This window comes from Magallana gigas, chromosome 5 (genome assembly GCF_963853765.1).
Source record: "Magallana gigas chromosome 5, xbMagGiga1.1, whole genome shotgun sequence".
In the NCBI taxonomy this organism is placed as follows: domain Eukaryota; kingdom Metazoa; phylum Mollusca; class Bivalvia; order Ostreida; family Ostreidae; genus Magallana; species Magallana gigas.
In genome coordinates, this window is record NC_088857.1 from 18,366,141 (window position 1) to 18,391,212 (window position 25,072).

Here is a 25,072-nt window from a genome sequence, read left to right on the forward strand (position 1 = left end):
ATAAGGAGAATTGGGCAAAGCAGACACAAAATGTTACTCAAATTTGTTTTTATATATAAATCACCATAAAGATGACATCAACAATAGATTTATTAATTACGGTCAATTTTCTTGCCTTGTAAGGAATATACAGTGTGTATGTAAATCATATAAATGACCTCCCTGTCCTGTAATAATGAATTCTTATGACACGAATCTTCAGTGATTATTTGCAATCAAAAAAATGATTTTCTGGAATTGATTTACAATAGACACAAAAGTTATGATAATTGTAGTACGTTGAAGAACCAAAAATATTGTCATTTCTATCACATCAAGATACTTTCATTTCGACTAGAATAGGACAGCAAAAACAAATTACATGTTAGATTTTTTTTAGGAAAATTTCATTTATCAATCTTAAGAGGTGCTCTATAACATAAGCAAGTACTGTAAATAGTTACTTTCTTGGCATCCAAGAGAAATACAATGCACCCTATTTTACCCCCTCCCCCCTTACCCCCAACCATCTGGGAATCGCAACATTTCATAAAAAATTTCAGTTTGAAAAGATTTTCAGAAAATCATGGCTATATATCTTGGAATTTTTTTAATCATTTATCATTTGGCACATCTAGGTAAATATTGATAAGAGAAAAAATGAAAGTGACTGTATACAATACAGTTTTTTATTTGTTAAGTGGAATGACAGTTAGCGTTTTTATTCAATGACAAACTGGGCAGTGTCACTTGAACAGGCTAGCTGAACTCTCTCCACTGTAGCTGGTGCATCTAGATAAAAAAAAAATCAAAGTATGATTGATATAATACAATTCACAGGGAATCTAACACAAACAGCCTAAAATTCATAAATGAGCAAAGATCTCAAATGAAATCCATGAATCAATGAATATGATTATATATTAATACCGTATATCCGGTAATTTTCGCTATGATAAAATTTTCGCTTTTTCGCGATCTCTGTTAAATCGCAAAATATTGAATATGCAGTAATTATATTCTATATTATTTTCTATCAGAAACTTTTTAAATAGCAAAATTTGACTGACGCAAATTAAAAATACTACGCATTTTTCCAATTTTCGCAAATTTTGTGACACGCATAAAAAACCCGGATATACATGTAAGGTATAATAGTACACTTACTGGAATACCCTAGAGTTTTTAATGTTTTTGAAATGAATTGTACTATCACCAGATACAAGTCAGATACAAGCAAATAAACATGGATACCAAAAAAGATTTGTCTTACCCAGTGCAAAGTACGTATCTTTTCCAATATCCTTTCTGAAGGCCTCAATCGCATGTTTAATGGCAAACAGAGCGGAACAACTCATACACAAAGGGGGCTCACCACAGGCTGTTGATACAAAATACACAATGTACATGTTTGCATACAAAAACACAATGTACATGTTTGCATTCAAAGTTTACTGAGAAATCTTTAAATAAGTAAAGAATAAAAATAATCTAATTTAGTACAAATTGTAACATCACATAAAGGCATTGATGTAAAGTGGTGGAAATAGCTCCATTTGGTCTCTTGAGCAAACAAGAGGCCCATGGGCCATATCGCTCACCTGAGGAACAATAGGTATGATAAAGTCAGCTTAATGGAGTCTTAATACAAACAATCTGGACAATGTACAATAATACATGTAGATCCTGTATAAATAAAATCCATTTTCCCCCCTGGATATTCTTATGTTTATAATCATTAGACAGTCCCTTTTCTAACAGGATGAATGCCAATATTTACAAGAGCAGACTTTAATCACCGCTCCTGCACATATATAGGGACTCAACGTTACGCAGGCAGGGATGACCGCACACCTACGCAACTTAACAGGTACCAACGTTAACGCAAGCATGGAGTGCCGCCACCACCACCACCATTACAAGCAGGGATGACCCCACTCTTGTATTAATGCGATACATGGCAGGGATGACCGCATACTCTGTATCGTAGGTTAGAAAACACGAAATTAGATAGAGCAGGGATGTCCACACACTCAATCTATCCCAACCTATTCAAGTTTAACCCCAAACAGTCGCTCAATGTAACTCAATAGACACTGTCCCTATATATGTGCCGGCCTAAAATAATTCATAGTATCTAAAAATTGGAAATCAAAAATAAACAAACTAACCGTCCTAACCCAAAAATACTTATGCAGAACAACTTATATACATTGAATATTATTGTATAACAAGAGGCCCATGGGCCACATCGCTCACCTGAGGAACAATAGGTATGATAAAGTCAGCTTAATGGAGTCATAATACAAACAATCTGGACAATGTACAATAATACATGTAGATCCTGTATAAATAAAATCCATTTTCCCCCCTTGGAACTCGGATAGCCCTGATTGCTGCCAATATTTACAAGAGCAGACTTTAATCACCGCTCCTGCACATATATAGGGACTCAAAGTTACGCAGGCAGGGATGACCGCACACCTACGCAACTCACAGGTACCAACGTTAACGCAAGCAGGGATGACCGCACACTTGCGCTAGAAAGGCCAGAACACCAGAAGGGATGACCATACACTAGTGCTCCGCCGCAACCACCACCAAGACAAGCAGGTATGACCGCACACTTGTATTAATGCGATACAGGGCAGGAAGGACCGCACACTCTGTATCGTAGGTTAGAAAAACACGAAGATTAGATAGAGCAGGGATGTCCACACCCTCAATCTCTCCGTACCTGTTCAAGTTTAACCCCAAACAGTCGCTAGTCACAATGTGATATACACTGTCCCTATATATGTGCCGGCCTAAAATAATTCATAGTATCTAAAAATTGGAAATCAAAAATAAACAAACTAATCCGGCCTAACCCAAAACTACTTATGCAGAACAACTTATATACATTGAATATTTATTATTGTATAAAAATAATCATCACAATAATTGGTTAACAGTGGATGCATTAATTAAAATAATCAAGAATCAATAAATCAAGGGCAATAACTCAAAACAGTAATACAAAAAGATTCAAATGAAAAAATAGCTGCCTGCTTCAATTTTATAGTCATATCACATGTTGAGTATTGCAGTTCTCAAAAAGATCCTTTACAATTGTTTATATATGGGATATTTAGCTACATCAAACTCTGAACCTTCTTGTGAGGTCGAAGAATTGTCCTGGAGCCAAAGTCTTAACAATTATAAAGAATCATCTTGCTGATTAGTTTCTGAGAAGAAGATTTTTAAAGATTTACTCTATATATATTCCTATGTAAAACTTTAACACCCCCCCCCCCTTATGTGGCCTCACCCTACCCCCAAGGGTCATGATTTTCACAACTTTGAATCTACACTACCTGAGGATACTTCCCACAAGTTTCAGCTTTCCTGGCTGATTAGTTTCTGAGAAGAAGATTTTTAAATATTTCCTCTTTATATTCCTATGTAAAACTTCGACCCCCCCCCCCCATTGTGTCCCACCCTACCCCCAGGGATCATGATTTTCACAACTTTGAATCTACACTACCTGAGGATGCTTCCACACAAGTTTCAGCTTTCCTGGCTGATTAATTTCTGGGAAGAAGATTTTTAAAGATTTACTCTATATATTCCTATGTAAAATTTTAACACCCCCCCCCCCCCAATGTGGCCTCACCCTACCCCCAGGGATCATGATTTTCACAACTTTGAATCTACACTACCTGAGGATGCTTCCACACAAGTTTCAGCTTTCCTGGCTGTTTAGTTTCTGAGAAGAAGATTTTTAAAGATTTACTCTATATATTCCTGTGTAAAACTTCGACCCCCCATTGTGGCCCCAACCTTACCCCGGGGGTCATGAATTTCACAACTTTGAATCTACACTACCTGAGGATGCTTCCACACAAGTTTCAGCTTTCCTGGCTGTTTAGTTTCTGAGAAGAAGATTTTTAAAGATTTACTCTATATATTCCTATGTAAAACTTCGACCCCCCATTGTGGCCCCACCCTACCCCCGGGGGTCATGAATTTCACAACTTTGAATCTACACTACCTGAGGATGCTTCCACACAAGTTTCAGCTTTCCTGGCTTTCTGGTTCTTGAGAAGAAGATTTTTGAAAATTTCTCGAAATTTTTCATTAATTTCTAATTATCTCCCCTTGAAAACGGGTGTGGCCCTTAATTTTCACAACTTTGAATCCCCTTTGCCTAAGGATGATTTGTGCCAAGTTTGGTTGAAATTGGCCTAGTAGTTCTTGAGGAGATGTTGAAAATGTGAAAAGTTTACGGACAGACGGACGGACAGACGGACGGACGGACGGACAGACGGACGACAGACAAAATGTGATCAGAATAGCTCACTTGAGCTTTCAGCTCAGGTGAGCTAAAAATAATCATCACAATAATTGGATAACAGTGGATGTATTAATTAAAATAATCAAGAATCATTAAATCAAGGGCAATAACTCAATACAGTAATGCAAAAAGATTCTAATGAAAAAATAGCTGCCTGCTTTAATTTTATAGTCATATCACATGTTGAGTATTGCAGTTCTCAAAAAGACCCTTTACAATTGTTTATATATGGGATATTTAGCTACATCAAACTCTGAACCTTCTTGTGAGGCCAAAGAATTGTCCTGGAAAAAATAGCTGCCTGCTTTAATTTTATAGTCATATCACATGTTGAGTATTGCAGTTCTCAAAAAGACCCTTTACAATTGTTTATATATGGGATATTTAGCTACATCAAACTCTGAACCTTCTTGTGAGGCCAAAGAATTGTCCTGGAGCCAAAGTCTTAACAATTACAAAGAATCATCTTGCTGATTAGTTTCTGAGAAGAAGATTCTTAAAGATTTACTCTATATATTCCTATGTAAAACTTTAACACCCCCCCCCCAATGTGGCCTCACCCTACCCCCAGGGATCATGATTTTCACAGCTTTGAATCTACACTACCTGAGGATACTTCCACACAAGTTTCAGCTTTCCTGGCTGATTAGTTTCTGAGAAGAAGATTTTTAAATATTTACTCTATATATTCCTATGTAAAACTTCGACCCCCCATTGTGCCCCATCCTACCCCCAGGGATCATGATTTTCACAACTTTGAATCTACACTGCCTGATGATGCTTTCACACAAGTTTTAGCTTGCCTGGCTGATTAGTTTCTGAGAAGAAGATTTTTAAAGATTTACTCTATATTTTCCTATGTAAAACTTCGACCCACCATTGTGGCCCCACCCTACCCCCGGGGGTCATGATTTTCACAATTTAGTATCTACACTACCTGAGGATACTTCCACACAAGTTTCAGCTTTCCTGGCTGATTATTTTCTGAGAAGAAGAATTTTAAAGATTTACTCTATATATTCCTATGTAAAACTTCGTCCCCCATTGTGGCCCCACCCTACACTCGGGGGTTATGATTTTCACAACTTTGAATCTACACTACCTGATGATGCTTTCACACAAGTTTTAGCTTTCCTGGCTGATTAGTTTCTGAGAAAAAGATTTTTAAAGATTTACTCTATATATTCCTTTGTAAAACTTCGACCCCCCCATTGTGGCCCCACCCTACAACCGGGGATCATGATTTTCACAATTTTGAATCTACACTACCTAAGGATGCTTCCACACAAGTGTCATCTTTCCTGGCCGATTAGTTTCTGAGAAGAAGATTTTTAAAGATATACTCTATATATTCATATGTTAAAATTCGACCCCCCATTGTGGCCCCACCCTACCCCCGGGGGTCATGATTTTCACAATTTAGTATCTACACTACCTGAGAATGCTTCCACACAAGTTTCAGCTTTCCTGGCTGATTATTTTCTGAGAAGAAGAATTTTAAAGATTTACTCTATATATTCCTATGTAAAACTTCGACCCCCCATTGTGGCCCCACCCTACACCCGGGGGTCATGATTTTCACAACTATGAATCTACACTACCTGATGATGCTTTCACACAAGTTTAAGCTTTCCTGGCTGATTATTTTCTGAGAAGAAGATTTTTAAAGATTTACTCTATATATTCCTTTGTAAAACTTCGACCCCCCATTGTGGCCCCACCCTACCCCCGGGGATCCTGATTTTCACAATTTTGAATCTACACTACCTGAGGATGCTTCCACACAAGTGTCAGCTTTCCTGGCCGATTAGTTTCTGAGAAGAAGATTTTTAAAGATATACTCTATATATTCATATGTTAAAATTCGACCCCCCATTGTGGCCCTACCCTACCCCCGGGGGTCATGATTTTCACAATTTAGTATCTACACTACCTGAGAATGCTTCCACACAAGTTTCAGCGTTCCTGGTCTTATGGTTCATGAGAAGAAGATTTTTGAAAATTTCTCGAAAATTTTCATAAATTCCTAATTATCTCCCTTTGCAAAAGGGCGTGATCCTTAATTTTCACAACTTTGAATCCCCTTAGGCAAAGGATGCTTTGTGCCAAGTTTGGTTGAAATTGGCCCGGTGGTTCTTGGAAGATGTTGAAAATGTGAAAAGTTTACAGACAGACGGACAGACAGACAGACGGACGACAGACAAAATGTGATCAGAATAGCTCACTTGAGCTTTCAGCTCAGGTGAGCTAAAAAAGGCATTCAGTATTATGATCAGTTTTCATTTTATTGAAAAGAAAGTATAATGATTGACCTTGACCTATGACCTTTAGCCTAGAATAAGTCCCTACATTTATGTTTATAAAAATGTAGAGCAATAAGGAGATTTCTTTCATATTTAACCTCTCAAAGGTACTAGTATGTACATATGGTGTGCAAATTCATATTTCTTTCAGAAAATTAATGTCATAATCATGGCAACATTTCGTACCTTTTGCCCTCAGAATCCCAATTGGATTTGGTGCATTCTTCAGCAAATTGATCCTAAAATCAACAGGAATGTCTTTTGCCAGTGGAACTTTGTACTCCTATGCCAAAAAAATAAATAGAAATAATTTAACAAACCACAACCATGACGTAAATATACCATGTATAATAATGCTGATAAGGTAGTAAGTAAGGTGACAACATGTTTAGCTGTACCATCCATTTTGTTCAGTCTTAAGAGTTTACGGTAATTAGAAAAAAGAGGACACTGTATGTTAGAGGAATTTATGTTTCATTTAATGGAGATACCCATGTGCCATCAGTGAGCTGTTCTCCTGTGTTCTGATTGTATTTGATTTCTTCATGCAGGAAGTATCCCAGGCCCATAACAAAGGCTCCCTCGCACTGACCAATGTCTATTTCTGGATTCATACTGTCAAATGCAAAGAAAATATTCTCAATCACCATGGCTACTCATTGTTCCCACAAACCTTAGAATTGGGTTTATTAATAATATGAGCTGTCATATTTTGAAAACAATAATTTTTCAATAAAGATATATTTGTAATCTAAATATGTTAGGCAAAATCAAAATGATTATTTGTTAAAATAGGTTGGCAGACTGAATCCAGCCATAAGGAATTTACAATGCATTTTTGTTTTTGAAAATTCATCATTTTATGCTATATTTGTAAACTACTGAATTTTTTTTTTTTATCTTAATTTGTTCCTTTTGTACACAGGTTTCCTTTCCAGTTGTAAAAATTTGTTTTTCTCAGTGCATGTACATGAACAACAAATGAGGGTTTTCTGCTTCAAAATACTTCATAGATACATGTATAATATGTCTATCTATATTCATACCTTTCTCCACAATCAAACAACATGTCGACCCTATCAATGCAATGCTGTCCGGTAATTAGGTCAAGGGTGACCTCGGTCAAGGTCACACCGTAAGAGCTATATGCGAAAGTGTATTGAGTGTTGGGGGCCTCCCTAAGAAAATAAAAGAAGAAATATTAAAGCTCATTCTTTTTTTTATTAAATTTGCAGAACCAAATTCTTCATAATACCGTTGAAAAAAGAAGAATTTTGAGGTTGAATTATGCTTGAAATTCGACAAACCACGAACATGCTAGCTTACTGCTAACTTTGAATTATCCTCAAAATAATAATTTATTAGGAGAATTCAGTCTTACCAATATCTCTCTGACAAATCAATGTTTTCATTGAAGCACTGAAAAATGATATCTTTCCATGGTTTGCCGGGCATCTTCTGTTTCACTGGGGCTATTCTTTTGTTCAAAGCTCGGCAACACTGCAGCACTGCCTAAAACAGGGAGGAAATCTATCATGATTAGTTTATTGACATTTGAGTCTTTGCTAATCTGATTTATATTTAAGAATCTATAAACTTTGTTCAGAAAAGTAAATATTTTTGTATGTACAAAAAAGGTAGTTAATGATGTTGGTGGTGAGAATATTTTTCCTGTTGCTAACCAATTTACAATTACTTGTCTGTATGTAGTGTTTGTATACTGGTTCATGTCATATAAATTCTTTTAAGGTGGTATGGGACACTTCCATGTTAAGTCATGAGTTCGAATCCTGTTGGGGGGTTTTACAAATTTCAGCTCTCAAAATATTTTTAAAAGGAATTATTTGCTTAAATACTGCAAATTTGAAATTCTAAACCAGTAAAAGTATTTCAATTATAATGTACTTTAATCCACATTAATATCGACAGATGTCCCATTCCACCTTTAAACATGTAATATATGGTCTCATTTTCATGAATTCAGAAAATATGTCCTTTCCATACAGGAAAGCATGTGAATCTATGGGTATTAAAGGTGTACACACAAAATCCACAACTGATTCAGAAAAAATCTATAAATGACCTAATGACTTCCACCGTTTACATCCTAATTTATTGCTCCCTCTCAGTAGTACATGTACTCACATTGCTACAGAGCTCGCTCGTGATGCTGCCCCCTGTGGTTGTACTATTGGCCGTGCTCAGCGAGTCGGTGGGTTTGACCTTGATGACGTCCATGGGAATTCCTAGGGTTGAAGCACATACCTGTATCACCTGAAATCGGTCAAGTTTTGAATTAATTTGAAGTTCACAGACTACCTCATATCAGTTACACAAGCATGTCAGTAGAAAGCATGTAGATGATGAAGATTCTCTATTGGATTGCTGGTTTAATAGATCATATAATGATTGTGTTGTACACGTAAGTTGTGCTCTTGTGGTTTTTTGATGTAAATAAGACTATATAATTACGGTATATACAGATTTGGAAAAGTAATGATAGCACTGAATTTAGCATACATTTATTTACAAACCTCAGTCATATACTGCATTATTAAGACTACCGGTAATCTAGCTATAAGTAAATTATCATTTTATTCTGTCATTACATTTGTATAGTCATCTAGTGGTTACATCCTACAAAGAAAAATAGAAACACACATAATGCTACTAGAGCTCTCTCTCTCTCTCTTTCTCTCTCTCTCTCTCTCTCTCTCTCTCTCTACCTTTGTATTGATGCCCTGCCCAGACTCAATCCCTCCGTGAGAGATCGACACACTGCCATCAAACCCATGGATAGCTACCAGAGCTGTGTAGTTACCGCCTGTCCATCCTATTCCAAATTTCATGGGAACAACTGACAGACCCTTCTTTTTCCAGCGATTAGCCTGATCAATTAAAGAATTCGACAATATAACCTAGTATTCGTTACCTTGATTTACTATTTGAGCCGGCCGGCATCTGGGATCCTGTTTACATTTTGCAGTTTCAAAAGCAAAGGGCAATTTTATCCTTAATTAGTACTTTTGTTAATATGTTTGTGTTTCGACATAGTCACTGATCTGTGTATTGATTCTGTGTTGGCAAATAATAAATTGTGAACTGTTGCATATCTTGTTCTGTATTCAATAATAGCAAACCAGCAAAGCTGTGGGATTGTGTTCTGTTGGAATACTGGTGCAACTGCATAAATAGCAGGATCACTGATGGTCAGGCAAAATACATGTATCATTGCTATTGCGACAATAATGATTTATTTACAACAAACCTGATTAAAATTGGCGACCATTTGTTTACGGTTTTCATAGTCTGTAGACTGTATCAACTGGCTGGTCAGTTCTCTGATGTTGCAGTACGTCAGAGGCATTTTCACAGGAGTAAGCTGAAAGAAACAATAGGCCTAGGTTAAGACGCAATTTCTATTTTGAAAAATATAAATACTCAATATACAGGCATCTAATTAACAAAGCAAAAATAACCCATAGTATAATGCCATAATATACCACGCTTACTAAAACAGCACGTATATTTGGCAGAGTGCTAATTTTGCAATTTCTTGGCAATCAATTTTCCTAAAGATCTCATCAAAATGATCCTTCCCCTAATTTACTAACAGTAATATCAAAAGTGTTAATATTTATTTTGGCTTAAGAATTTAACAAATAACAAACCTGGCCCTTCTTATACAGATTCTGTACTTTGAAGTCGGTGGGATCCTTGCCAAGAATCTTAGCACAGTGCTCCATGATAGATTCCATTATAAATATTGTTGGACAAGACCCTATAAAATCAGATAAACCTTAGTGATGAGAATTAGCATTTATCAAACTTTCAAAATATAATTGACACTTTTAAACAAACTTAGATTTATGACAAGATTAAAAAAATTATGGCTTTTACAATAAAAATGTCAAAAAATGTCTGTTACGGAATTAGGATGAGCAAACTTTCCCAAGTTATCAATATTTCTTGTAAAAGTCTTTAAACAAATAGAGGGACATGTATAACCATAAGGCTACTGTAGATTCCTTATTTTACGCGAGTATTTAATTCCACGATTCAACGGTTTTCCATCAAATTGCTAGAACATAAAATCGCTGAGACGGGATTCTCACGATTTTACGCGGATATTAATTCCTCGCGTTTAATTAGGAATTTACAGTAATAAAATTATGGTTATGAAATATAAAACTGTCATTATGGAGTGGGAGAAGGGTAATATTTACCTGGTGATCTGCAGGCGGTGTTCATTGCTTTATTCGTCTTCAGAGCAATAGGTATCACATGCCAATTCGGACAGAAGTATGCTACAACCAGATCAAAATTAAAGTGATGAACTTTTCATTTAGAAATACAGAAACATTAATGCCCAGTGAAAGAGAAACTAACCATTATCCATCCCAATGGACACCCCTGCTAGTGAGTTTTCCGTAGGGTTGATACCACAATCTGTGTAATAGGTAATCTTAATGCCCTCTAACAGTCCATCTGAGGATAACCCGACCTATATACAGTAAAACAAGGTTATAGCAAACAAGGTTATAGCAAACACGCTTACAATGAATTGATGCTTACAGCGCAGTGATTTTCATTCCCCATGTCTGTAAAATATGTTGTAAACTTGACGGATTTAACGAATTTCGCTTATAATGAAGTAAAATCACCCGTCCCTGGCACTTCGTTATAAGTGTGTTTTACTGTAAAACACCCCAAGAACTTATACATTATTGGCTGTTCAAACTGAAAAATTGTGTCATTTCGATACACATATATTAAAATGCATATTGAGGGTCTAGAACTCAATTATTTGTTTTCAATCGTAGGACATCATGAAATTTTTACTGTGTAATCTGCCATCCATGGAAACCTTTTGCCCACCATCTTCATGTTAACATGGAAGTCCAACGAAAGGCGCACTGGTCTGAGTTAATTTGAAATAAAAAGAAATCAATAATAAATAAAGTATTTAATTTGTTACTCGATCATAAAGCCGCCCAAACTTAATTCTAGTTTAAGAATTTCACGTAAAATTTTCAGGATAAAGAAGATTTATAATTTATTGTTCTCAAGTCTGAAAGCTATCATTATTATCAAAAATGTTTGTAAATGTATATAAAAAAGACAAAAACAAAAAACCCCAAAAATGTCCAATAATAGAAACCATTCTTATATTTATAATGTTTCAATGAAAGATCATACCTTTTGACAGCATTGGAGGCAAGAGCACATCCTGCAGCTACCACAAAATTACGGGAAATCTTGCTTCCATAAGCCCCTCCCAGTCTGCGAACACTCAGGCTGATACTACATAATTGCATAAGTTAAAAAAAAAATCATTATATATATTGTTATGATTCAAATATGGTTCAGACACATATTACATGTACATTGTATTATTGATAAAAGGAAAGTTGAAGATGTGATCTTTGACCTGTGTTAATTCGCATATGACCCTCACCAACTGTCTGGTATCCCCAGCACCATAGCGATGGACTTCTGGCATCGGTCCACCCACTGTGTGGAGGAAAACACCTCAAAACCATCCTCTGTGGGGTTACAAATGGTGATCTTTTGAACAGGAGAAAAAATCATTATTTTGAAAGGTATATGAGTAACAAAAATGCTTTGCATCAATTAGACAAGGTGCAATCGGTTTTGATATAGAATTGAATTTTTATACACACAAAATTAAATAGAATGGCCAAAACTTAAAAGTGTATGTGCTAGAAACAATAACAATGTTAAGTGTCATTTCACACCTGGGTTTCCATTGCCATGTGATACTGATTTCCACATTGGATTCTGCCAGACACTTTGACAGCAGATTTAGCGATAGCACCTGTTACATAGCAACAAAAACATCAGAATCAAATCACACAATTATTAAAAAGAACATTTAAAAATTTCAGTAATAGTTTATCCATGAATAAAGCATTAATTACATGTACATGTATATAGCTTAAATAATAAATAACTTGTTTTATCTTGACCCTTTTATTGCATTTTTCTTGCGATATATGTCTTTGTTTATAGTTATCACATTAACATTTACTGAACATATGAGATTCAATTGAAAAAAACCCCAGACCTTCTGCATCTCCCACTTTGAGTTCATCTGCCACGTTTGGGAAGATTGATTTCTTTTGGATGGCTTCCTCCATGGTCAGAATGGGTGGTTGTTGGTCGGTGTAAGTGACCTTGACCTTGCTTACTGCAGCATTGGCAGCAGTTGAATTTTCTAAAATACCATATAAACAATAAGTGTGTCCTAGAAATTTGACTTGTATATACTTTTGACCAAATTTTATTTGAGGGAAGAAATTTGGTTCATCAAAACAATATAATCAACACAAACCTGCAACAATGATTCCTATTGGCTGACTGAAGAACTCCACTTTGTCAACAGCCAGGACCTGTAAAACATCAGTATAAAACATTCAATGGGTACAGATTCCAGGGTGTTTGAAGTCAATGAATTACAGCACAGGTATAAATAATAAACAGGGACTGGTTTCACCTCTTCAGCAGGAGCAGGAGCAGGAGCAACATTGTTGACTCCTGGGATATCTTTGGCTGCGATAAACTTCAGGACTCCAGGCATTTTCTGTAAAAGTCATATGTAATTGTGTGTACATTGCATGGAACATATTATTAGGTTACTATTTCACCTTTAGCATCTGAGTGAAAGAAATTTTAGCAAACATAAAACCATTACAAATACTGCAGACATGTGAACACAACATTAATGATCAAAGGCAAGATTGCTTGAAAAGTAAAGTAGGTCATGAAAAACATTTTTCTAATCAATTCTGTAAGCCTTTTTCTCGTAGACAACTTCATTTTGCAACAAGTGACAAAATGGTTACTTGTGACTTATTTGCTACCAATGCTACATCTTACAGAGATAATATATACAGTATAATTTTGACAAAAAATGGAAGAGGCATTAAAGAATGGATTCAAAATAAGAGAGAAATAAAATGGTACCCTACTATTAAACTGTGAAATTTTAAGGCAATAAAATTTACTTTAACATGTAATATATCAAAAAACATTTAGCAAAAACAAGTCCAAATTTACCAATGCCTCTGATGGGTCTATACTCTGTATCTTAGCATTGGCCTCTGTACTGAGAACAAACTCAGCATAGCATTCCCCTGGTTGTCCAGCGATGTCATTGATGTAAACTGCCCTTCCTGAGGCCTGTAAATTCAACAAGTTATCACTTATAATCTTGAATCTGTAAAATATGTTATTGCAACACAAAATTATGATGCAGCCATGAACTGATATGTTTGGAAATGTTTGATTTATTACAACGTTAAAAAAGTTTGCAAAGTTTGATAATTCTAAAATACCATAATTTTTTTTTCAATTTTGCTCACAAGCTTTTCAATTGCTAACACTTACAGCCTTACAAACAAACCCACAAAAACACAAAGACACCCACATACATGTAAAAAGAGATAGTGATGTCCTATCCCCTCTGCCACAAGTTTCACAATGGGATAATAACTTAGAACCAAGCAATGAGTTCCAGTTTTTTGTTTGATGCAAGACTACTTAACAGACCAACGTTTGGAAGCAATATTCCATGATGTTTTTTGAGAGGCACATAAAGTCCTACCTGATTTATGGCTTCGACTTTGGTCATTGGCTGAGTGAGGGGCCATTCAATGGGGATGGTGTCGTAAGTCTGTTTTCCAGAGGAGAGAGGCCTGGTAAGGGGAACGGATCCACTTCTGAAGACTGAGCCTGCTTTGTTTCCAAGAACGTCCAACACAAACTGTCAATCAACAATGTTGCAAACACGTTTTCAATATTATAGCTGTATGAATAAAGCACAAAATAAAAAAATTATATCCTTGAACAGGAATTTTCAGTAACTGTAAAACATGAAACATGCAGAAAATGTAACCAGATCATTTACTGTAGATTCCTTATTTTACTTAATTCCGCGATTCAACCATTTTGTATCAAATCACGTGAAATCAAAATAAAAAATGCTGAATTTTTAATCAAAGTTTTATTTAGTTTACACCTGTCCAAAAAGAATCGAGATTTGAAAATCAGGGAGATGTATTTTTTGCAATTTAATGTGGATATTACCGGTAATTCCTGGCATTAATTAGGAATCTTGGGTATTAGGAAAGGCCATGCATTACAAGGGGCTAACAGTACTTTCTGATTTTTGCCCTATGACAAGGAAAATGTGTCCCAAAACTAACCCTATAAAACAGCCCCAAAGCAACATTCTTCCTGAAGATTGCAGAGGTCAAAACTGGGTCACTGTCATCTGGAACCACTTCTTGGGTCAAAACAGACAGGGCACCTGTTAAGGTAAAATGATTACCAATTTATTTATGGTATCTACAAAGGCAAAGACCAATGAAGTCCTCTTGTTCTACTTCTTGTTTAATGAGTTGGTAAATATACTCAACATTTTTCTGCATGTATTGATGAATCCCAATTTCAAATATAGAACAACTACAGCAATAACAATAACAATACAAGTAATTTCACTTTTTAATTTCATCAGCTGCATATTTTGAAAATCATATTTCTATAATTTAGAGAGATTTGTAAGATCAATAATGCTCATAAAAGTATTTCAAAAGATTTTAAATACCAGGTACAGATATACATGTACGTGTATATCTTAAATCTGTTGTTTAGCAAAGCGGTGCTTGTGAGCACTCGCCAAAATTCCCCAAAGCTGTAACACAAATTTTGGCAAGGACTCGCTCTGCTGAATATGCCTCTCTACAGTACCTTTCAGTGTATTTTGATCAAGTGCTTTCCCTGTCAAATATTCTTCTGTCTTTGTTGCGTGTACCTTCAGTCAGGGATAAAAAATTACTTTTTTTCTATGAAGTAGTCCAATACATAAACAATACAATATAAGTACATTGTACAACAAACATAGATATACAGGTATTTTGCTTTGAAATCTAAACAAGTATTTTAAAATCAAGTAAAAATATACAACACAAATATACTTACAAATGTTTTGCTGATTCCACCAAACACAATGGTTGGCTTGCTTTTAACCAGAAAGTTCTGGTCCACATCAATGTTGAAATTCAATCCGGCATTCACATCTGAATGAGCACTCTGTTGCCAAAATCAAAAATAAAATACATCCATTCATGCTCATGATAAAAAAAATATCATTACAATTATCATGATTCAAAAAAGATATTTCTAAAGGTGAAGTTTGAATTATCCACTCACACCCAGCTTCCAATTTTTAAAATTGATTATGCTCTAGATAATTAAATAAGATTTACCATACCATGTCATCATATAAGCAGGAAAATCTCCTCAATCATGTTGGAAAGAAAATGTTTACACTTTGCCCAAATGAGCCATTAATACCATAATTAACTGAGGTGTTCTGCATAAGAAATTTTAATAATCTGTTTACAGGGGAGAGAACTCTGACCTGGTTGCGTTTGTTGACTTTGTAGATCCTGACATGATGGCTGTCCGGAATCGAGTTCAGTATCATGGCTATGATGATGTTGTCTGTCATGTCCAGACTCAAGAACTGGGAAATTGGAATAATCTTTGATTCTCCATTCACAGCTACACGTTAAAAAAAGTTAAGAAAATTAACTCTCCTATATCACAATACATGTAATGCTTTTTTTTTTTTAAATTGCATCAATATTTGATGCTTGGAAAATTAACTTTTAAAACAATACTATGTTATGAAAATATGTATGCAGCAACTAATTTTGATAATGCTCAGAAAAATTGCCTCTTTTAAGTATTCTAAAGCACTGTACCAGAAATATGTGTGTATAAAGGGTATACTGTTTCAGAGAAGGTATTTATAGGAATAGAAATCAAAAAGTTACCAATCTCCAGCTGAGCTCCCACGGTTTCCAGCATTGTGTAGATGTCGGACTGGAACTCTGGGTGTTTGTGCTTCAACATCAGGTTCCCAGCCCAGGAAGCAAGCTATGCATCGATAAAAAAAATCATACCAGTACATTAAAAAGTGAAACAGCAAACAGAGTAGATTTCAAAAATGTTTGCATGGAGGAAATCTATGATAACTTAATATTCCTAAAATTTCAGAAAACTGACACTGGTACAAGTACTCTTCCTCATCAAAAATAAAATGGCATTCTAACATATTTAACATATGTTCATGAGCAAAACAAACTAGAGGTACTGTGAGCAAGCTCACAATTGATACCCCCCGCTAAGAAAAATCATAACTCATGTATTTTTTCTATTATAGAAAATATTGGATGAATCTATTTCATCGTCCATTTTCTATAAATAACAACTGCTCTATTTTTTAAAACTGTTAATGCTTATATGAGTACACAAACCAATTTCTATTCTTTAAATTCAATTTTAGTTCAAGTTAACTGTTAATGCATGAGGACATTTGCATCCTTATGTTAACAAACATGACTCGAATCAAACGAAATTCCACATGTCAAGCAGCCACTTAATATAAACATTTTGAATTATTGGTATACTGAGCCCGATTTTTTTTAACAATGACCTTGAACTTCCTCAATTGACCTTTGGTCAAGGTCATGACATACTCTCAGGTTATAAGCATTCTAGATGTGAATTAAGAACTTCCAATATTTGTCCATTAGAAAGATATGGACTGGACACGAGTTTTATACTTTTCTGCAAGTGACCTTGACCTTGCCCAAATGACCTTGGGTCAAGGTCATGACAAACCCTTAGCTTATAAGCAATCTTTGTGTGAACTGAGAACTTCCAATGTTTCTCCATAAGAAAGATATCGACCGGACAAGAATTTTGCACTTTTTTCTGCCATTGACCTTGACCTTGTCCAAATGACCTTAGGTCAAGGTCATGACACACCCTTAGGTCATAAGCAATCTTTGTGTGAAGTAAGAACTTCCAATGTTTCTCCATTAAAAAGATATGGACCGGACACGAATTTTGCAATTTTTCTGTCAGTGACCTTGACCTTGCCCGAATGACCTTGGGTTAAGGTCATGACACACCCTTAGGTCATTAGCAATCTTTGTGTGAAGTTAAAACTTCCAATGTTTCTCCATAAGAAAGATATGGACCGGACACGAATTTTGCACTTTTTCTGTTGGTGACCTTGACCTTGCCCAAATGACCTTCGTTCAAGGCCATGACACACCCTTAGGTCATAAGCATTCTTTGTGTGAAGTAAGAACTTCTGATGTTTCTCCATAAGAAAGATATGGACCGGACACGAATTTTGCACTTTTTCTGTTGGTGACCTTGACCTTGCCCGAATGACCTTGGTTCAAGGTCATGACACACCCTTAGGTCATAAGCATTCTTTGTGTGAAGTAAGAACTTCTAATGTTTCTCCATAAGAAAGATATGGACCGGACACGAATCGAACAGACAGACGGACAGACGGACGGACGGACGGACGGACGCACGGACGGACAAGGTGATTCCTATATACCTCCCCAAACTTCGTTTGCGGGGGGTATAAGAACATATATTTGATCTAGAGATTTACATTACATCTACTGGTAACTGCAAATATACACACATATATACATGGGGTTCTTGACTCACATTTCTGACGGATGTAGTGGCCACGTCGGAGATAATCTTGCACATCTCCTTGAAGTGTCCATACTGTGGTTCACCAGCGCCTCTGTACAGCACGTCATACAACTGAGTCAGCGACAAGTTGGAGCCCAGAACAATGGACGAGTCAAACTGAAATCATTAGTCAGATTTAGAACAGTTTTGTTACACTTTATTCAGATGCAAGATGTAAAAATTACTTTGCCCCGAAAAGAAGACTTGAGTATCTTTTGCGAGAGATGGAGGTTATGGGTATGGTCTCAAATAAAGTAAGGTGGGCCATCTCAAAGTTTGACGTTGTCGGCAACAGCTTCAACCCAATTCGGTAAGAAATCCTTTAAGTTAGCTAACACAGGCAAGTACTGTAGATTCCTAATCAAACACTAGGAATTAATATTCGCGTAAAATCGCGAGAAGAACCTCTCATGGATTTTTATAATTTCGCTTTTATTTCCTGAGAATTGAGAACTATAAAAGATAAGGATAATCGCATTTGCGATTTTATATCTTTAAGTTTTTATACAAAACAGCAGGATCGCTAAATTAAGTACTCGCGTAAAATAAGGAATATGCAGTAAACCAGTACAAAATAATGTTACTTTATCTTAACTTAGTCTAATATCATCTTATCAGGCCATTTGAAGACCCATAAACCCTGGTATATTCAGTTTACATGTACAGTTATATAATTCATAGATTTTCATATGATTTTATCTGAAATTATTTTATTCTGAATAAAATTTAAGTATCGATCATTTAAGTATGTCACTTACATCTATTCCATACAACTCTGTCACCCCTCGCAGGTCAATCAGTATGCTGTAGTTCAAAGGATCTAGTTCTTTGTAAACTCCTTATTTGTACAAAAATATTTATTATATTTATTTATAGAGTGCAGTACTCTCAAGCATAAAATATAAAGGAAAAGAGATGATCTAAAAACACATTAAGCATGAATTTCAAAGTTTGAAAAGTTATTTCTTAAATATTCAAACAATTTGAAATTCTTAAAATCATCCATTGATTCATACAAAAGAATCAATTCTATGAAAAAGTATGAACTAGTATGAAGTACCGGTTTGAAAAAGAATTATGACACACTTTAAGATTTATTGACATGCTAACCATATCCAGTATTTCCAAACACCATTTTGTAGTTCTTTCCCTTGTTGTCTTGGATCGTTTTGATCAGATCGTCCACCGTAGTCGGCCTGAACCACTGAGCATCCTTCAGGGCGAGTAGTGAACTCTGCCTGTGACAACTTCCTGTGCAGATTTGACCAGTCCTATCGCAGCGTTTAGTGCGGATATCCTTAAAGATGGACATTTACAATTTTAAAATACATGTACATCAATGTTTGCAAAGCTCTTACATGCATGTCATGAGACTGTATAGAGGACCTAGCTACTAATTATATGTCTTTTCTGAATGGCAAAATTTTGAAATTATACACATATTTGTGCTATTCATACAGTTATAAATTACTCCTTTGAAGCATCTACCTCAATATCAGGTACATGTTGGTTATTTTCTTCTGCATATGACTTCATGGTATCCAAAATTGATCTAAAACCTTTGAAATTAAAGGAGGAATCATCATTTACATGTAAAAAGTTCACAAAAAGGAAAATCAACTTTTTATCAGAGTTGACAATTAACACATGTATATTGTGATAATTATAAGGGCAAGCAGTCATTATTAGACTATATAATACCACCTTCCTTAAAACAGGAAGAAATTCATCTGATGATGAGAAGTGCGCCTTTATAGTTACATGTATTCAATGACAATCATGTCATAATCTAGATCGATTAATATGCAACAATATCAGTGATGGTGGTGATTGAAACACTTTCATAACCGAAAGATAAAATTCCATTCTATTGGTCATAGGAAAAATAAGGTGAGGAGACAGTAATGTGACCATTATGTATGCTAGTGCACATGAATGCATTTACCAAATTAACCAATATTTCAGTACATGTAATTGATGTGATGTCACTAGGTTCCAATATTAATACATTTTAGAAAGATTACCATGACTCAGATTACTGTGCATAGGTTTCATAATAATTAGAGGCTATAAATGCATGCGCATATGTACATGTACAGTACTGATCAGACCCGACCTAACAAAAAGTGAACCCCAACTAAACCCTGGGTTTACTCTGCATGGGTTTACTAGAGAGGACCCAGAGTAAACCCCAAGTAAACCCAGAGTAGACACAGAGAGTAAACCCCGATCAGAAGTATACCCTGAAAGCAGACGCTTACTGTGTATTCGGAATATACAAGGGGCAGGAATCACAGGCAGTAGGATTATAAGATAAAATACAGGTCTGCTTCACACTTCAGTGCGTACAGTTAACCTCAAAAGCAATTTTCAAGTAAACCCCGAGTAAACCCAAAGTAAACCCCGAGTGGACCCAAATTTTCCAAAAGTAAACCCAAAGTAAACCCAGAAAGTAAACCCGGGGTTTAGTTGGGGTTTACTCTGGTGTTAGGTTGGGTCTGATCGGTACTGTATAGCAGTAACATATGGTATCATGTGAGATTCTATCCCCTAGCCACTTTCCTCTCCACCACCTGTTTTGTTCTTAGACATACTCACCAGTACACCGACAGATCACGGCATCCGTGGCATCTTCCATCATCTGCTTAGTTACTCCCCCTCCATGGAAATCAAGAAGTCTAAAATTCACAATTGTTAATTTTCTCAATGACAAATAATGCGTATTCATGTTCTATTGTTTATACTTACGCATGCATACTTATGTTACCATTGTATCCTTATTCTACATGCATATTCCTGTTGCATTGTCTACTTACGCATGCATATTCATGACCTGTCCTGGACTACAGAAGCCACATTGGCTGCCATTGTACTGAGCGAGGCGTTTAGGAATGGCCTTGTCACTGGTGGAGTCAATGCCCTCAATGGTGGTGATCTCCCACCCATCGCAAGAAAACAAAGGCACAAGGCACTATGGGAAAATATCAATGCAAGATTATGTACCTGGTAATGGGCATTTGATATGAATGACAGTGTTAGGTTTTTACCAAAGTATATAGTGATTAGAATAATCCTAAAGATTAGTCCTGTACAAAGATTAAACATGGGGGGGGGGGAGGGAGGGTGTATGGGGCTTGCAGGAACATATCTGATTTATGTTTCCCTATCGTAAGCATTTTTTTCAAATATACAGCAGATAACTCTTGACTTGAAAATTTGAGTAACTTCATTGATGATTTTTAAATATCATTTCAAATTTTTGCTTTTGATGAACATATCAGGTCCAATGGATACTGTATACAGGGAAATATTTGCCCCCTTTTAATTTTTTGCCCCTTTTGGCCTCGTTCTAAGCCAGCAAATTTAGGTCTGGGTGAATTCCGATACTGTAAATTCCTAATTAAACGCGAGGAATTAATATCCGCGTAAAATCGCGAGAAGTCCGTCTCGCGAATTTTAAAATCTCGCTTTAAATTTTGGGACACATGTAAACAACATGAAAGTAAGATAAAATTTCAGCATTCGCGATTTTATGTTCTCGCGATTTTATGGTAAATCGTTGAATCGCGGAATTAAGTACTCGCGTAAATTAAGGAATCTACAGTATATATGTCTTAAATCATCTTTCTTATAACACAATTGTGTCTGGGTGAATTCAAGACGGAACCAAACTGTTTGCAAGTGTAGAAGCTAGGGCAAAAATTACACGGGGCGAAAATAACCCTGTATACAGTAGATGACTGGCCACTACACTTACAGAGTTGACAGCATAGCTCTTCCTCTCCATTGTTATAGGTTCGTACAGTTGCGCCTGCACGAGACAAGTTCCGCAACCACCCTCCTTACACATGTACTTTGTTCCCATGGAGATTCTTGAGTCTCGCAAAAATGTGTTGAGTGAACTGGAGCCTGCATACTCACTGCCCACTGGAAAACATTATCAGAAACTGTACAACTTGCAAACCAGTGCATTGGGTTAGTCATTGGATACTGTATAACTAGTTCTCTTATGTGTCTTTATCATACTTTGTAAGATTGGGGTGAATGTATAACCATTTTTTATTTGAGATAGTTATTTTTCACAATTAAATAATAAAAGTTTCATACAGCAAACAATACCAAGTAAAATTTCTAAATATTGTATTTCTAGTTTATGATATAGAAGTGATTGCAAAAAATTGAAAAATTAAATGATCATGAAAATATTTTTTTAAATTGTGATTTTTGGCCATTTTTACACTGTATCATCTTCGATAGCCAATGGTTTACGATCTACGGAGCGGAGTAGATTGTAAACCCTTGGCTAGCAAAGATGATACTGTATTGACCTCCTTTAGAAGAAAAGCTCTGAATATGTATGGAAGCTATACTGTAGATTTCTTATTAAACGCAAGGAATTAATATCCGCGTAAGTTTGCAAAGAGCACATCTAGCGAAATTTAAAATCTCGGGTTTTTTTTCTCGAACATCTGTAATTTATTTGAAACTATGATAAAAATATGGCATTTGCGATTTAATGTTCTCATGATTTTAATGAAAAACAGTTGAAACGTGTAATTAAGTATTTGGTTAAAATAAGGAATCTACAGTATTTAATCAGTACACTACTTAATTACCATTGTATAGTTTTCCATTGACAGTGATAGTTATACTGGATTTTGTGCTGCTGTTACATCTGAACTTAAAGAAATGGCCACAGGATTGGCATGTGCCAGTGAAAACGCCATTCTTCAAGTTTCCCTCTTGTGGTATATGCCTGTGGAATAAAAAGAATTCATATAACTTTAGTTTATTATTATATAAATACTATCAATAATAACCAATATAACCAATAAAATTTGTAATAAAAATGCACTCCATGGCACTTTCATGGGGTCATCAGGAATGTTACTTTTAGAATTTTACAATGCACTGGATCCAAAGTGGATATATAGGCTATGCCAGTCCACTTCTCAAAAGAGAAAAGTATTCCTATTATAATAGTCCACAATACAATGAAAGTAATAAATTCATTATACTAATAGCTTATTTTATAGCTTGATTAATTAAGCAATTTCAAATCCCTTGATATCGTCGATCCATTCTGTTTAAATGACGTTAGCATACATTGGGCGACTTCAGCTGCAGGAACTTGAGTACAAACTCAGTTAAGCCGAGTTACACGAGCAAGCATGGCATCGACTAAACTGACGTAATTTGAATTTTCAATTGACCTGTACTATACTTTAACTCATCTGGCTAGCAGGATTTGTACTCTTTCAACGCGGCATAGAAAGGCAAAGGAGATAAATTTAAGTGTAAAAAATCAGCATTTTATTGTTAATTTATTTAGTTTGGCCGATTCTTTGCAATAACAGAATAATATTGTTCTTGAATGTTTTAATAATGCGGGTGCATATTAATAAATAATGTTTGCAATTTTAAATCATGGTTTTATGAGATATTTTAGTAGTGTCAGTAACGAGCTGTGAGTGAAATGAAACACGTTGATATTTTAACACGTTTTGAAGAAGTTTTTGTAAAGCATTTCGTTGCTTGGTAAAATTTCAATGCGCCCCTTGCATTATATATAATACCACACGAATTATTTGCTTACTTTTTAACCTAAATTAATTAAAAAGAAAAACAAAGGAGTCAGCTGCTGCTAGATAAAAAATAAACTTGGATGAGTACTCCTGCTGTTCACGTTATTTTACGCCTATGAAGGTTTCTTTTGCTTAGGTATATTTATACTCATGACAATGATGACATCGATCAATGGGAGTCCAGATAAAGTCGCCCATTGTATGCATAAAATAATTGACATGCAATTGATGACAAATAACCTAGATCATATAAAGTTAAGCGTAAAAAAAGGTTTCTTAACATACAGTGCTGCACAAACTGGGCAACTCAACATCTTGGACGAGTGTAAAGCGTTGTTTTCCTCCATGTTTACAGCCTGAGATCACATGATTTTGGGGTTGTGTAATGTAGCGGGCGGATCTAAAACGAAAGTAGAGAGGTACCGCCCCCTTTTTAAAGCAAAGCTAGCGATTCATCATACATGCTCGTACATTGGCAATGTGCTGATATAAGCCCAATTGACCATTCTGGCAACTTCAAATCCCAATATTGATGAACCACAGCTACAACGAAGACTGACAAATTCAATGAAGTGTGCAATGCACTTTGAAAAAATTACACACTTTGAAATTTTTTTTCAAAGTGCGTTAAATTTTGGACAAAACCAATTTCTTAGAATTTTTTTTCAAAGTGTGTTAAATTTTGGACCAAGTAAACCCACTTTGAGAAAAAAAATTCAAAGTGCGTTATGAAGGTACATCAACATTTTTTAGTATCGAGACACTTTTAAACGCACTTTGAAAGAAAAGAAAAACTATGTATGAATCACAAATTCTGGAATCAAATTCCTAATTTGTTGATAGTATGATGATTTGTTAACAAGTTAATGAATTTAATTTATCGTCTTTAAAAACGGGGATAGGGGTGGGGTGGTGGTTAACCAAAGATAAAGGTCAATTACCAGTACAGTACTTAATTTCACTGATTTACAGTAGTATTTACAAAAAGAAGGTCCCTAGTCCGAAATATCTGACGTTTTTCTGGCTTTTTTAACGATTTTGATATTTACTTGCCAGGAAAACATTGACTCTAATTTGCTGAATATCATATCTATTTTGGAAGGAAAAAAGACGGGTAGGGGACCTTCTAGTCCGAAATATCTAACGTTTTCCTGGCAAGTAAATATCAAAATCGTTAAAAAAGTCAGAAAAACGTCAGATATTTCGGACTAGAAGGTCCCCTACCCGTCTTTTTTTCTTCCCAAAAAGATATGATATTCAGCAAATTAGAGTCA

At 35.5% G+C, this 25,072-nt stretch overlaps 1 protein-coding gene across 1 annotated transcript; it reads right to left on the reverse strand.

Moving 5' to 3' along the window:
* Positions 1-596: 596 nt before the first annotated feature.
* On the reverse strand, positions 597-24,240 carry LOC105338956 (uncharacterized). The gene is made up of 35 exons (XM_034444255.2): positions 24,084-24,240; positions 22,830-22,969; positions 21,971-22,140; positions 21,030-21,184; positions 20,812-20,891; positions 19,702-19,772; positions 19,324-19,510; positions 18,972-19,051; positions 18,184-18,330; positions 16,482-16,584; positions 16,064-16,206; positions 15,622-15,732; positions 15,391-15,454; positions 14,847-14,950; positions 14,246-14,404; positions 13,699-13,821; positions 13,136-13,222; positions 12,974-13,031; positions 12,707-12,856; positions 12,378-12,457; positions 12,077-12,186; positions 11,818-11,922; positions 11,461-11,539; positions 11,008-11,122; positions 10,845-10,925; positions 10,290-10,399; positions 9,887-10,000; positions 9,345-9,506; positions 8,764-8,892; positions 8,000-8,130; positions 7,665-7,796; positions 7,110-7,233; positions 6,805-6,901; positions 1,253-1,360; positions 597-771 (listed from the first exon to the last, which is right to left on the reverse strand). The coding sequence occupies exons 1-35, from the start codon at positions 24,143-24,145 to the stop codon at positions 701-703; spliced, it is 3,942 nt and encodes a 1,313-aa protein (XP_034300146.2). The 5' UTR covers positions 24,146-24,240; the 3' UTR covers positions 597-700.
* Between the last annotated feature and the right edge of the window lie 832 nt (positions 24,241-25,072).